The sequence below is a fragment of the Urocampus carinirostris genome, chromosome 13, assembly GCF_059441175.1.
Source record: "Urocampus carinirostris isolate Australia breed hairy pipefish chromosome 13, RoL_Ucar_1.0, whole genome shotgun sequence".
In the NCBI taxonomy this organism is placed as follows: domain Eukaryota; kingdom Metazoa; phylum Chordata; class Actinopteri; order Syngnathiformes; family Syngnathidae; genus Urocampus; species Urocampus carinirostris.
In genome coordinates this window covers 24,859,307-24,875,210 of record NC_142361.1, presented here as the reverse complement: position 1 = coordinate 24,875,210, position 15,904 = coordinate 24,859,307, and the positions used below count along the sequence as shown (strand labels likewise).

At 37.6% G+C, this 15,904-nt stretch overlaps 1 protein-coding gene across 1 annotated transcript in view; it reads left to right on the top strand.

The window, feature by feature from the left end:
• col19a1 (collagen, type XIX, alpha 1) overlaps positions 1–15,904 on the top strand; it is a 223,093-nt gene that overhangs the window by 156,226 nt on the left and 50,963 nt on the right. The window contains exons 23-29 of the mRNA XM_088351663.1: positions 314–358; positions 7,353–7,427; positions 11,359–11,400; positions 12,414–12,491; positions 12,831–12,866; positions 14,770–14,823; positions 14,947–15,000. Coding sequence (XP_088207789.1) covers positions 314–358; positions 7,353–7,427; positions 11,359–11,400; positions 12,414–12,491; positions 12,831–12,866; positions 14,770–14,823; positions 14,947–15,000 — 384 coding nt within the window. The remainder of the gene's footprint in view (positions 1–313; positions 359–7,352; positions 7,428–11,358; positions 11,401–12,413; positions 12,492–12,830; positions 12,867–14,769; positions 14,824–14,946; positions 15,001–15,904) is intronic.

Sequence of the window (15,904 nt, the reverse complement as noted above, 5' to 3'; positions counted from 1 at the left end):
CATATAAAGCCCTACAAAGAAAAAAATAGTGGCTTATGGTCTGGAAAATACAGTAATTAATTAGTGGAAACTAGAAATCGTCTCCATTTCTTTTTTTGCCAAATAGAAAAGTGCAATCTGTTAGCCGCACCTGCTTTGATAAAAAGCATCTGTCTTTCTTGAAAAACAGGGAGGGAAAAAAATACATTTAATAAAGGAAATGATGTTGGAACTCGACAGCGCCGGTGAGGCGACGGCGGCTGTTTGTGAGATGAATGCGTACGAGATGAATGTCTGCTGATAGATGTCTTTTTTGTCTCGTTCGTGTTAACAGGGCCCGCCAGGGCTGCCTGGCAGGGACGGCCTTAAAGGAGCCAAGGTAGGAAAACTTCAAGTTCTCATCTGGAAGATAAAACGTCGATTTTTGTGATGTTTTATCAGCAGTTGAACACACCTCTGTGTTGAGTGCCATTCACGGCGTCAACAATTTTCTTTGACTCTCTCGACTGCACGGTAATTTTACACCGTTCCGAAGCCTCGACTGAAAGTGACAAAGCGCGAGGGTGTGCACCTCGACACGCTGGTTTGATGAGGTGTGTCGTCTGTCAAAATAAATGACGCTTTACACGCCGCCAGAGTCGTTCCGTCAAAGCTCGAGAGGGGGAATAAATCGAACTCCCAAACGGTTAGGACCGCTCTCGGATTAAGGGCCCTCCTTTGCCAGCTCAAAGACAGGTGTCATTATGAATTCATGTGTATCGCAATGAAAGCAAATTTTAAAGTCTAGGGATGCAGGATAACTGTGTTTTCCCTACCACAACAGACAAAATCCTTCAATAACGGTTTTTCTAAACCTCATGCTATATTTAGAATAGCAAAAAACATGCACAAACTCCAATTGAGACTGGGTACTCATGGTTAAGGGAAAACCAGCCTCGAATGACTCCAAAAGATGGCAGGTCCATAACTTCTAGAATAAAAAGATTCTTAGTTCCAGAGTTGACGTCTAGGAGGACCATGTCTATGGCAATTCAGACCTGTTGAGGGACTGTCCTTATTATTTGAGACTGGGTTATGATGGTTGACAGAAAATCTGTTTCGAAAGACCCAAAAAATGTCAGGTCTTTCACTCCTTAACTTCTAGGGTAAAACACATAATGACAGTCATGAGACATCAATTCCAACTTATGATGAGATGTGATCAGCTTAAGCCCTAAACCGCATTCCCAAAACACCAAGAAATCCCCAGTACCACCGCTGATGTCCAGAATTACAGTGGTCGGGGCAATCCAGACCCGTTAAGCGACTGGTTCTTGTCCTCTGAAACTGGGATGTGATGGTTGATGGAAAATCCGTCTTGAAAGACTGAAAAGAATGTCGGGTCCATGACCTAACTTTGAGAGTAAAACGCCCTCATGAAAGAAAGAGACATATATTTCAACTCATTAGGAGATGTGATCAGCTTAGGCCCTGAACCAGATTTTAAAATTGTCCACAGTAGACCGCAGAAAGTCTGTGGTCAAGGGAATCTAGACCCATTGAGAGACAATTCCTCATCATTTTAGAATGGGATTTAACAAAACGAATGCCAGGGCTATGATTTAACTTTAAAAATAAAACACAAGAGACATGAGACATAAATTTCAACTCATGAGATGTGATCATCTTAAGGCCTGAATTTGATTCCAAAAATAACAAGAAATTCCCAGTTCCTGAAACGATATCCAGGAATACAGTGGCCATGGCAATCCAGACTCACCGAGGGGCTGGTCCTCATTCTCTGACTTGGAATCAGACGGTTGACCGAAAATCAGTCTGAAAGGACCTAACTTCTAGAATAAAACACAAAATAAAAGAGACATTAAGTGGAGCACTTCACCCCAGGGTAATAAGGCCATCTGGAGCAAGGACACTACTCAACTTAGAGTCATTTTAATATTAAGCTATGTGTCAAATGAATAATAAATATACAATAATCATAACAATAACACATGCCTGAGCTAAGAAAAAATATATTACACTTTCAATTGCCACAGAAACAGATTAAAACAGGTTGAATTTGCTTTGTAAGTAACATGAAGTAAGTAATTATTCCCAATACAAAACATGTTTGGACTAGAAGAAGCTCATATGTTATAATGTTGTCAGTGAATTATTTCAAGACTAGTGTAAACATATATGTTTAGACTGCCTATATAAATGTTACTTTTTGGGGAAGAAATATGTTTTTATCATTTGGCATAAACATAAAAAACGTATTTCAGAAAAAAACGGGTAGAGTGTGAAGGGTTGCTTTGCTATTCAAGACCTGGATGACTACTTTGTGATAGGTGAAAGTCTGTATTCTGCTTTTGAAGAATTTTCAATCACTTCTTCTTGACCTTAAGCTCAATTGTACTTTGCAGCTCCATTTTTGAACATTAGAAAAAAAAATATTTGGAGTGAGCAAGTCAAATTTTTGAATCAACTTTGCTTTAATTTGATTAGAAACCTGTGGAATGACCTTGACAATTTTCAGCCATTCAGAGGCGAAAAACTCGTTGCCAGTTATTGAAAACATTTGATTTGGAAGGATTCATGCGCCACTAAAAATATTTGTCTTGTATTCCATGGATACAAAAAAGAAATGACTTTAAAACTAGCTGCATATTCAAGCTCAGACTTCAGTCAACCAGTAATCACAATTTACCGGTTTTCTGAATCATATCCCTGATTGGTCTTTATTTGAAGCCTGAGCAACTGTGATCCAATTCTTTTTCCACACCAATTCTCAAAATGGCTGCCCGGATGACACAGACTTCTTCCTCAAAAAAGAACTTTTAGTCAGTCCAAATATGTATTTTTCCGCAAATCTTTGTACTAATCCCCTGACAATATTTTGTAAAAACATATTTTATGTTAGTAAAAAACATAACTTACAAAGCAAATTCAACCTGTATTTTTTGAATCTTTAGGGCGGCAAATATGAATATGCTATTAAGTAACCTTAACCTGGTTAACCGGCTTTCTGAAGCAGGGCCCTTATTGGTTGTTATCTGAAGCCTGAGTAACTAGTTGATTTTGATGAAAGATGACATCACAGTTCCTCAGGTTTCAGTTAAGCTCAGTCATAGCTTCACTCCCGAAAGGAGGTTAACCGTGATTGGACGTTCGCTGAAGCTCTGATGTCATCCTTCCTCGACAATGATTATCAAAATGACTGCCCGGATCACACAGACTTCTTCCTCAAAGAATACATTGTATTTAGTCAGTCTAAATATTTATCTCTACACAAATCTTTGTACTAATTCCCTAACAATATTATATGAAATGAGCTCCTTCTAGTCCGAACATATTTTGTGTTACTGAAAGAATAACTTACCAAGCAAATTTAACAAGTAATTTTTCCAACTCAAAGGTATCCAACCAGAGAATGCAATGCCGTCGAGTGAAGATGATATCAGAAGCTTCGTTTTGAGCTAAGAACCAATTACAATTAACCTGCTTTATAAACTAGAGCAGGGGTGTCAAACTCATTTTAACTCGGGGGCCACACGATAGAACAAACATTCTGTCGGGGGCCGGACTAGTAGATTAGAGAGAAAGAAAAAGAGAGATAAAGAAATAAGAGAAAGAGGGAGGAAAAAGGAGAGAGGGCGGGACAAAGAAAGAAAAAGAGAGAGGGAGAGAGAGTGAGAAACAGAAGATAAAAAGTCGTGAGAGAGGGCTAAAAGAAAGGGAGAGGAAGAAAGAAATCCAAAGAGAAATAGAAAGACAGAAGGAGAGAAAAGAAAGCGTGAAGTGTAGGAAGAGAGACAGAGAAAAGAGAAAAAGGAAAAAAGAAAGTTAGAGCAAAAGAAGTTAAAAAGACACAGAGAGAGAAAAAGACAGAGCAACAAAGGAAGAGAAAAAGAGAAACAGAGAGTGAAAGAGTCAGAGACAGAGAGTGGGAGAAAAGGGGTGGAGAAGAGAGAGAGAGAGAGAGAGAGAGAGAGAGAGAGAGAGAGAGAAAGAAACACAAGTACAGTGTCTTTGTTCAAGGCACCTGACTTTGGCAACATCAAGTTGACATTTTTCTACCTGCAGCTCGTTTTTCTCTTGCGCTTCTCTGAGTGTTCTCTCGCGGGCCGGATTCAATCTCTTAGCGGGCCTGATTTGGCCCGCGGGCCGCCAGTTTGACACCTGTGAACTAGAGCCATGATTGGATGTTTTCTGAAGCCTGAGCAACGAGAGTTGGTGTCGGGGAATGATGACATCACAGTCGCTCAGGTTTCAGATAACGACGAATCATGCGCTTGCTTCCAAAAGCCGTTGATCCGGGATTGGGCGTTAGTTAAAGCTTAGGCATCTGTCATCATTCCTCGACAGCTTTCTCAAAATGGCCGCCCTCAAAATGGGAAAAAAAATCGTTTTTCTAACTCATAGTTTACAAATATTAATGAACATATTGTGATGGCCTGTGCATCAAATTATTATTAGGAAAGCTCTTGGGTTGACTTTTACTTAATGACCATATTTTCCGTACAATAAGGTGCACCCTCAAAAATAGCCTTTTGAAAAATATTTCACATATAAGCCGCACCTCACTAAAAAGCACACGGAATTAAAACTACCGGTACTTCAAAAGCTTATGTTGCGTAAAAAAGTCTGCTGACAAAAACATATTTCAAACATAAACCAATCTTTTTTGCTGCTAAATTAAAACGATCTATTCGTTTAGAAATTGTTGCCAAATTTTAATGGTAATAGCACATTTCCAAATTGATTCACCATTCTTTCTGTATATGAGGGGCACTGGATCATAAGGTGCACTTTAAAAGTCTTGCAAAATTTTGGTTTTTAGGTGCGCCTTATAGTCCAGAAAATATTGTACTTAAAGTGATTTCTTTATTTAACAGGTAAAACAAATGCAATCAATCACTTCATAATCTAATGAAACGACCATGCATTTTTATCAAAAACAGGGTTCTGTATATATTTTTTAAATGTTTTGTTCCTTTCTTCGTCAGGTGACATATTCATTGCCATTGACGTCAATTTTGTTTTTTATTTTTATTTTTTTCTATAGTCAAGAAGCGAAAGAAAGAGATGTCTGATTTATATTCATAAGAAATGAGCGGCTTTCCCACCCTGTGCTTTTATTTTGTCAGTAATGATTACAATGACTAAGTAAAATAAGGATCTACGCTATAACTTTTCCTGGAAAATGTCAACACATGAATATAAGTACCTTGCACTTTTCAGCGTTGAAAATGTCGGACTTCCAAGTGATATATTTTCGACGTTACGGACGGCCATTGTTTCACTGGATTTCTTATTTCCCTTAATGTGATCAGAAAGATGCATGTTAACAAATGTCAGTGTTTTGAATTTAATCTCACCTTGTTGTCACAGTTAAAAAAAACGAGAAAAAATATGTCATGTCCATAACATCCTTCTTGCCTTCATTACAACTGTCATCTGTCATTTTGATCTTAAAGAAAAAGAAAGCGAGTTGTCGGCATGACTGGGATTAACTCCATCCATCAAAAGATTGTGATAAATGACTTCAGATAGGAATCAGATACATTCAAATTTCGAAAGCAACTTAAAGTAATAGTCGGAGGTTGATAGACTATGGTTCGCGAGCTAAATTGCGTTAAAATTTGGCCAGGAGGGGAAAAAAAGATATTTCATAGTTTTGATCGAATGCTTTAACAATGGGTGAGGAAATGACATCTTACTTTTAAAATATTTATTTATGAATGAATATACATGCAGACATCAACATGTTAAATGTAATATTTGTATTTTGTTTAATTACTAGACCGTGGTTTGAAATACTCATAATTAAAGAAAAGTAATATATTATGACCCTACTTAAAGCACGGAATTAATAATATGCATTTAAAAGGGCTTTCTTTTGCATGATATTTGACAAATATCCTGATAAACCAAGAGGAACATTATTTAAAATTCGCTAGGACCAAAAAACACGCAATACTGTGGAACCTCGGTTCTCGACCATAATCCATTCCAGAACCCTGTTCGAAAACCGATTTGTTCGATCACCGAAATCATTTTTCCCCATTAAAAATAATGTAAATCGTTTTAATCCGTTCCAACACCCTGAATGTTTATCTTGAATGTTCAACGTAAACATAAAGCTAACCCAGGCTAATCGTACGTTCGCGTTATCGTAATCTACCGTACGAAAGATTACGCTAACATGAACGTGTAAAAATTAAAAAAAGGATAATGAAAAGAATTATGAATATGATTTCTTACTTTTGTGGTGGTCAGCAGAAGGCGCAGGTGGACAGTGGGGTATTCCCTAGCAAGATCAGACACTCACACATCTCCTTCATATTTTGCTATTATTTCTTTCTTAAATGCAATAGTTGTACGCACTATTTTTCTTTTTTCACCTGTAGCAACTTTGCTGCTTGCACTGACTTTCTTCGGAGGCATAATTAGGGGCTAAAACACTTCGTACACCTATATTAAAAGCGGAAGCAAAACGAAGCTCGTCCGCACGCGACAACAGTTGGTCACGAAAAGAGCGATCTCCACCCGTACGCCGCTCAGCATCGTACCCTAGCATACGCACTCACGCATTACTGGCGTTCGAACTCCGATTTTTTGACTGAACAGCGAAGCAAGAATTTCTCAAAATTTTTGGTCGGACTCCGATTTGTTCGAACTGAGAGGCGTTCGAAAACCGAGGTTCCACTGTATATGGAAAAATAATATTAAAAATGACGTATATATTGTTAGAAAATACACTGTATCTCGTTACAAATAGATTTGTGTATAGAAGGATTCCACAAAGGGACACGAGGGAAAAGACCAAAGCAACAACAACAGCCAATAGTTGTTTAGCACGGTGGTTATGTTCCAAAGAGAACCTGTGCTGGGCAAAGTGGAGTAAAAATCAATATATTTTTTTTCTTTTCTCTTTTCACTACTGTTATACAATTGAATACTCTATCAAACATTCAAACCAAAGAATGAAGCCTTTTTTTTACAGGTTCAAGCATTTGTTCAACGGATAAAAGTACTGTATAAACATTTTTTTAAACTGTTATGTCAAATAATAATTTGATTTATAAGTGCAGAACACAATGCACCATGCAAATCAGTGAAGTAACACAAAAGATAAAACATCAACTGCGTTATAGCGAATGTTTACTGTTTTTTCAAAAATTTAGAAATTTTCAACAGGTTGTATTGAAAATAAGTGGAGTTTGCCCACGCCGGTTCTAGACGTTACCAAGCGTTTTATTTACTGATTAACCTCCTGCCGATTTTACTGGAGAATGGACATAACATAAAACCGTCAATGGCAGTGATTTAAAAAAGGATCTTTGACGTCTATATCTGTTTTTGGCAGTGATGCATGAATTTTTATATAGGGAGATCCTGGAGATGTGACTGAAATTCAAGGATCACCTGGACCTAAGGGCGAGCCTGGCGAGCCTGGAAATGTGGTATGTATTCATCTCTATCCAAAAGTTTCTATGTTCTAGAACTCGAAAATATGACTTTTTAACATGACATTAATGGGACAGTGTATATTATTTGACCTTAAAATGTTGTTGTTTTGTGTAGTGCAACCGAAAACAAGTGCTAAAAGCACAAGGAGGAAACTACGGAGACTAAAAGTGACCGAACCGCACCATTTTTCTTCTACACTCGCATATAAGCCTAAAATGATTAAAATATCTGAAAAGCACGTACTTAAAGAAATACATACCCAAAATAATTATAAAATGTGTACTTAAAAAAACCCCGACAATTTAAATGTGTAGATAGTAAACATTTACATACCAGTAATGAAGATGAAAATATAACAATTATAAACCATAAATATATCTATCTATCTATCTATCTATCTATCTATCTATCTATCTATCTATCTATCTATCTATCTATCTATCTATCTATCTATCTATCTATCTATCTATCTATCTATATGGATGGATGGATAGATAGATAGATAGATAGATAGATAGATAGATAGATAGATAGATAGATAGATAGATAGATAGATAGATAGATAGATAGATAGATAGATAGATAGATAGATAGATAGATAGATAGATAGATAGATAGATAGATAGATAGATAGATAGATAGATAGATAGATAGATAGATAGATGGATGGATGGATGGATGGATGGATGGATGGATGGATGGATGGATGGATGGATGGATGGATGGATGGATGGATGGATGGATGGATGGATGGATGGATGGATGGATGGATGGATGGATAGATAGATAGATATGTTTTATAACCCAGTTATAGTTTGTCTCCCTCCTGCAGTTTTTTAAGATCATTGATGTCTAATTTCAACGCCATTTTGTCATAAATAACAGTTTGAAAACAAGGTGCGAGCAGAGTTCTTTCATAAAAATGTCACAAAATACTGCAAACAAGATAACAGATGTATTTACCTTCAGCTATGGGACGTGGTCACAGTTTTAACCTTGGAAATCGAGTAATCATTATTTGTTCTTGATTCAGTTTTCTTCATGTGAATCTTCACTGGGAGAATTTTAGGTAGAGCTTTGTGGGGTTCTGAGCACCCAGATTGTTTGGCTGGTTAAAGAAAAAAACACTGGAAGTGACTTAGGATCTTTCAACACTGCTCAGGAATGTGATATCCCATTTTTGAACATCAGATTACACTTTGTGTTCAGCAGAAAACACTATTACCACGCAAATCAATAATTAAGCTAAGCCGATCATTGTAACATTTAATTAAATGCAGCTAAAATGAGGACTTATATCAGTTGATGATATCAAAGTCTTGGTATTGGGTGCTAAAAGAGTTGTTCAACATAACCATTATACAACTTACTGTAATACACTAGAGCAGGCCAACCCGGTCCTCAAGAGCCGCATGTCCTGCATGTTTTGGAGGTTTCTCAGGTGATGCAAATTTTAAGATTGTTTGCAAGCTGTGCGGGAGCTTGATAATGACCCAGGTGATTGGGATCACCTGTATTTGAACAGAGAAACTCCAAAAACATGCAGGACATGCGGCTCTTGAGGACCGGGTTGGCCACCGACTAGAGCTTATAAATAAATGTTATTATTATTATTATTATTATTATTATTATTATTATTATTATTTTAACCCTTTAATATTCCTGTTCTTGGACCATTTGGACAATATTGACTGTTTTGGTCTCTGACATTTTGTTCCGAACTGAAATAATCACTGCAAAAGAGTTGAGTAATCTGAGTTGGAACACACGGGAATAGAAGGTTTTTATTCTCGTCTGAATTTGTAATGCAAATTAATGCCTGCAGATAAGTGTAGCATGGGCATCTTAGCTGGAAAACAGGTAAGACAATAGCTTAAAGCCTTACCTGTTGCCTTGTCCAATTTGATCAAAATCTTAAAAACTAAACATTGTATTTTACTCTTTTTTCTAAGGGTTGGTTTGTGCGTTTCCAAGTCACCACTTTACTACACTTAAAGCTTTGCAAATTTGTATTTTACTTTTGCCAACTCTTTAGACATTGTAAAAGAGTTGTAAATAGTTGACTTATCTTTCCAGAAGTCAAATCAATGATTGTGCACACTTGCGCGTACAAATGGTGCATAAACATCTTAGAAGTGTATTTGGGGTCATTGTCAGGCTGGGACATTTCCCTGCAACCCAGTTTCTGGAAGGAGGGAATCATTCTCTGCTCCAGTATTTCACAGTACATGATTGGGCTTGCGTTTCCCTTAATAAAATACAACCCCCCAATTCCAGTTGTACTCATGCAGCCCCAAACTATGACATTCCCAACACCATGCTTGACTTAAAGCACGGCACAAACATGTTTGTACTCCTCACCTTGTTGCCGCCACACATGCTTCACACCAACTGGAGGAGGGAACTGGAGCTCCACTGTGGGGGGCCCGGCAGCAACGGCCTGGTTATTCGGGTGGTTGAGGAAGGTAGAAGTAAGAAGGGAGAGGACTGGAGGATGCTGCTTGGGAGGGTGGGATGGAATCCCACTTGAGAAGACAGAGCTATGCCCTTGCACAATAGTATTGCCCTTTACACATTGGTTAACTGCTGTTAAAAGTGTCGATAAAAATTGTTCAAACCTCATATTGTTAGAATATGATATAATGAAATTGTGAATGTATTTAATTGCTGTTAAAAGTGTCGATAAAAACTCATATTGTTGGGATATGATATAATGAAATTGTGTGTTTAATTGCTGTTAAAAATGTCGGAAAAAAATGTTAAAACGTCATATTGTCAGATATAACGAAAAATTGTTCGAACCTCAGATTGTTTTTTTGCTGTTAATAGTGTCAATAAAATTGTTCAAACCCCCCAAAAAACCTGAACCAAATAAATTCACCTTTGTTTATCAGACCAGAGTGATCTGGTTGACATAATTCTTTTCATTGTGTCAAAGTGATTCTTCTTCAGTATTGTTCCGTTACACATTATAATAAAACCTCTGCAGAAATGTTAGGGGTGTACTCACTTTTGTGGCATACTGTAGATAGAAAAGCACTACAGTACTTATGTTGTTACTGGTGTCGCACTCCATGCATTAAAAAAGGATCTTGTACAGTATCTCCGAACCAGACGTACTCATGAAAAGAGCCACACCTGGATCACGAGCCATACGTTCCTGACCCCTTTTGTAGATGGATCATAATGTCAGCTATAAAGCCTTCATTTAAGACATGCAATGATGTTGATGATGGCACAAGCCATCAGATAATCAAATATTGTATAACCTCGACCCAGGTTATCATCTCCAACCATTGTCAAGACGATAGCTTCTGAAGCATTGCCTTCTTTAGACGTGCCCATGCATATAAAAACCTTCATTACGGCTTCATCAAACAAGTGACTCATGTGCACGGACCCCCGCCCCACCGACTTTTTAGCTTTCAACAATCTTGTTTGTTTTCACAGGAACAACACTCAACCCCAAGCGAGCTCATCAAGCGAGAAATGAGAGAAAGAATTAGCTCGGGCTAAAGTGTTTATTCCTGTCACGTTTCTCGAACGAAATAAGGGACACGGTCCTTTCGCCAACGTCATTGCTGCTGAGTGTCTCAGAGGTTGATACTTAACCAAACCCACCCCAAACATTTTACGGGGTTTGTTATTTAAGGCGACAATAAAAGTGATAAAAACAGACTCAATTGGTGTCTTTAATGAGGCGGCCCTCTTCAAATAACTGTCGCTCAATTGATTTTTGCCAGTGAATGAACGATGAAGGTCTGTATTTCTTCCCGCAATTTCATGATTGCGTGTGATGATGAACTTCTCCGAGAAATAGTGTCGGTATTAATCCCGATCCACCATTGGGTGACGATAAATGTGTGTGTTTTTGGGATAGACTTTTAGTTTATTTTCTCATCTATCTTCAATTTTGTCCTTTAGGGTGACGGACTGTCTTTGTCCAGAGGCAACCGTGGACCCAAGGTAAAGAACTCAAGTTAAAATTACACGTGATCTTTTCGTCCAGTAAATTTTTCATACAGTAGACACCCAGGATCAGTGTTCGGTGCGTTACTGAAAAAAACGTATTTCGTTACAGTTACTTGTTACTTCCTTTAACACCCCAGATTACTCTCACCCAAAAGTAGCAAATTAATCTGAAAAAAACTATTTACATGGTTAAAAATTTGATTGGTTGGTTGGTTGGTTGCTTGGTTGCTTCGTTGCTTGGTTGCTTGCTTGATTGATTGATTGACATTTGTATTTTTTTTTCAATGGTCATCAAGTCAAGTCAAGTCATGTTTATTTGTGATGCCTTTAATCACAAGGAGATTCAAATGGCTGTACAGACCCCAGATTATCGCAAACTACAGATTATTATTACACCATCCCCTGATCTAAAACCTACATGTAGGCAAGGAAAAACTCAAAAACCTCAACATGAAGAAAATGAAGAAACCTTGAGAAGGGACCGCACATGAGGTCATCCCCCTTCCAGGATGAGCAGGCCAAAATGGATGTTGCAATAACAAATACACAAATAGTGTCAACGTGAAATATAGGTCATTCATAAGGTATATAATAGAAGTTTGTTTTAAACCTAGATTTAAACAGCAGACACAGAGTGACAATAAGTGTCGGACACGTTACCTTGAAAAATGTCATATTTCTTTTGGGGTGCTTGAATGTATGCATTTGCCTACTTTTGTCTTATTGCAGACTACGTGTAAATTTTATAAACATCATTTCACTTCTCAAATATCACTGTGTTTGTCTACTATATGATTATGTTGAACTGAAATTCCGGATGCAAACAGCCAGTGGTTTATAAAGCAGATAAGGAAAGACAGGACTTGAAAATACGTATCCCCTCTTTTGGGCTGCAAAAGGGAAAAAACATGAAAGCAAACAAAATCCATTCGGGCCCCGTGTAAATACTTAATGATCCCTGCTATCCAGGAGTTACGGATTGACCGCCGCCTTGTTCTTTTTGTCAGGGTGAGCGAGGTGTCCCAGGACTACCCGGAGAGCACGGAGATAAAGGCGAGCCGGGAGAGAGCATCACAGGCGAGCCTGTGAGTATGATGCGGTGTTTGATTGTTCCCAGTATTCATTATTTACCTTCTGTTGGAAAATAAAAAACAGGGCTCAGTAAATTCACTTTCTGCTGGAAATGAATGCCATTACTGTTAGATGCTTCCTTCGGTCTGTCCCGCGTTCAGCCTCCCGTCATATACCTTTGCACGTTTCACCCTTGCCGACATGATTGCTAGGGAGTATGCCTCCATTCCTTTTATTATTGAATTGTCGGAGGCGGGATCAATATGAGCAAAAGGTGTCGAACACAATAGCCTTATTGGATCCCCGGTGCTGGAGGGCAGACGGTGCTAACAAGCTACGTGATGTGTTCTCAGGGCCCAGCGGGACCTCCGGGGAAGCCAGGAATTGAGGTTTGTGGAATAAAACTGAAATCCATGACAAGGGAGCGTTGCTTTTTTTTTGACTTGGACCTCATTGGTATTGCAACCTGCTGTGTCAGAAGTCTAATCCTGTGGAACTTTCAAAGTGAAAATGCAAGATAGAAGAGTTTCCTTTGAAGGCTGCATGCATAAAAATGAATTACTCAATTTGAATTTATGCTAAGCTAGGGCAATGAAATAACTTGTGAATGTCATCAATTTAGAATTATCTTGACAAAAAATGCCAGCTGTCTGCCCCTTTTCCTTGGCCTTTTGGGATTACGCTTGGCCATAGATCATACTAAACAAAATCTTGAAAGAACTACATTGGATCACTTAAAACAAACATACCTTTGGAGACGCAAACAATTGAATGTGACTCATTAGCACATATCCAACCATTTCCTGTCTTGACATGTTTTTAAATGTATTTACTCTCTTGGACATTGTTTTACCGAAATAGTGAATTTTTTTAAAGTCAAAATGTACATGTTTATCATTACTTATGACTCCAAAACCACTAGCATTAATAGCTTCCAGCTTTCCTTGTTTCTAGCCATTATTAGTTAAGGTATATGAAACTGGTATTGGCTGTCAAATTATTTAGCATTAACTGGTAAAGTGATGCTAGTGACTAGTGTTAGGCACGCTACTGAAAATTAATCATTAGTAACAGATTCTAGTGTTTTCATTGAGAAAAATAACTCACTTACCTCCTCCCCCCCTGATAACTGACACCAACACATTACCTAGAAAGTAAATATGTAGTAAAAAGTTACCTTATATACCTGCATAGAAGCTGATCCCCAAAAACTTCTTTAAAATACCCACATCATAAAAATGTGTACACCAACCTGTGGAAGCAGCGGACACTTCATATTCGCTGATTTGTGCAATCTTGAGCGCTTGCAAACAAGCACCTACCAGAGACACTCCATATCCATTTTGTCTCTGAGCTTCACACCAATTAAAGATCTCCTTGTCAATTTATGGGCACTGTTCTAGAGGTTTTCTTTTTTTCTCCGTGCATGGCTATTGCAAAAATAATTTTACAAATCAAAAGACCAAAAGTAGCCTCACTATTACCATGAATTCTTTGCTCACATTTTCCCAATTGTTTCATTGATTTGTTGTTCCTCTATGAGCCACGTCCCCTTCCCCACATGGTGCATACCATGCGCTACTGGTGACACACGGCTAAACATCGGCATATAGGCTGACATTCTGATTTGAGTATTTCATTTTAGAGTTGTAAATTTGGCCTAGGTGCGCTGATATATACAGTAGGGAGAATATCTACAGTAGGAAAATGCAGCCTTCCTGTACTCTGTCCTTGAAACGCAATTAAATATAATAACTGTAATTACTTTGTAGGTAGATACAAACATGCCCACCTTAATTGAAAGTAGCTAGCGGATCTAGGGTACGTTAGTGATGCGAGATCCAGCAGTCTGAGGACTTTTAAATTCATGATTTTTATTTAATAGGAGGCAGGAAGACTCTGTAATGCGCCATGTTTTAAAGAATTCAAACCTTTGTTATCAACACGTCAGAGTAATCGTTACTGAGAAAATTGATTGGGTCCCAAGAAGCAATTCCTTTCCAATGCATTGGTCCCAGCACTGGTAGTGACTATAGGAAAGCTAGCCACCAAAGTAATCCCTGATGCTAATGTGGCTAGTGATTGCATTAGCAATAATTTAAGCCAAATCGGGCCAAGAACAGACGGAAAACAATAAAATAGGCGACAGATACAGTATGAAGATCTTTCAATTTATTTAATATTTTTTTATATCGGCTACTCTTAGTTCCACATGAAATCATTTATTTAAATAATAGAATTTGCCTTCTTCTATTTTTGGCTAATCCCTCACTGCTGACAACGATTTTTCAGGGTTTCCGTGGGGCCCCTGGTCCACCTGGGCCCTCTGGATCTCCAGGAAGAGAGGTGAGTCCCCAGCCAACATAATTTCCGTCAACTCGGATGAGAAAGCACAATTAGTGTGTAGCATATCGGTTTGATTTTGTTCCCAAAAGCATAGTTAGCTTCTTGTCTTTGTCTCACTTAAAGGGCCCCCTTGGCAGACCCGGGCCCCCTGGCCCTGCCGGACCTCCAGGTGAACCAGTAAGTTTGGAAATCCCTTTTGCGTATTTGCACCGTGAAGTTAAATTTACTGAGGCAGCTCAATTTGGGGGATCGTTTGCCGCCAAGCTCGCTTTTCACGGACTAATGTTAGCTTGCAGGGAAGTGCTGGAGTTTTGGACTAATTGAAAAAACAACCTTCAATTTCGATGCTCTAAGTTTGTGCTTTTTAAAAGAGTTTATGCTCATTTTATGTTTTTCATAAGTGGACAATAAACTAGGCAAAGAAAAGGCATCATGCAGTTATTTTTTAAGGGCCAAAGAACACGAAAGAATCTCCAGTTAAAGAAATGTCGACAAACATGAAGTGAAAATTGTTCACACATTTTTAGTAAAACAATGGCAGAAATACTTTAGCAAATTAATAAGTATTACAATTATTTCTATGGAGTTTTTTTTATAATTTGACCTATTAATTGTAGTAAAAAAACATAATGCATGTAACTATACTTTTGTTTTTAACAAGAAAAACTAGAAAATCTAAACTGTAGTGTAATAAATAAAAAGTGTATTCCCATGTAATAAATGTAGTAAAACAATGGGGAAAATACTTAAATTAGTAAAATATAGAAGTATTATTATTGTTTTTAAGTAATTCAAGTATCACTTTTTTCTGCTCCTTTTCATTCAATTTATTATTTTCTTTTACGATAAATAGATTTCAAAAACTATTTGGATGAAAAACTTTTTTTTTAAGTAATTTGACTGTTTTAACTATAATAAGTCTTTTTGTTTCACTAAAACGAGCAATACTAATTGTAGTAAAAATAGGAAAAACATTTTAATTATTAGTTTTTTGTTGTACGAGAAATAAGGTAAATACATAGTAAAATGTAGTCAAACATAGAGTGAATAGCAGGAAAAATAATTTGATTCTTTAATTATC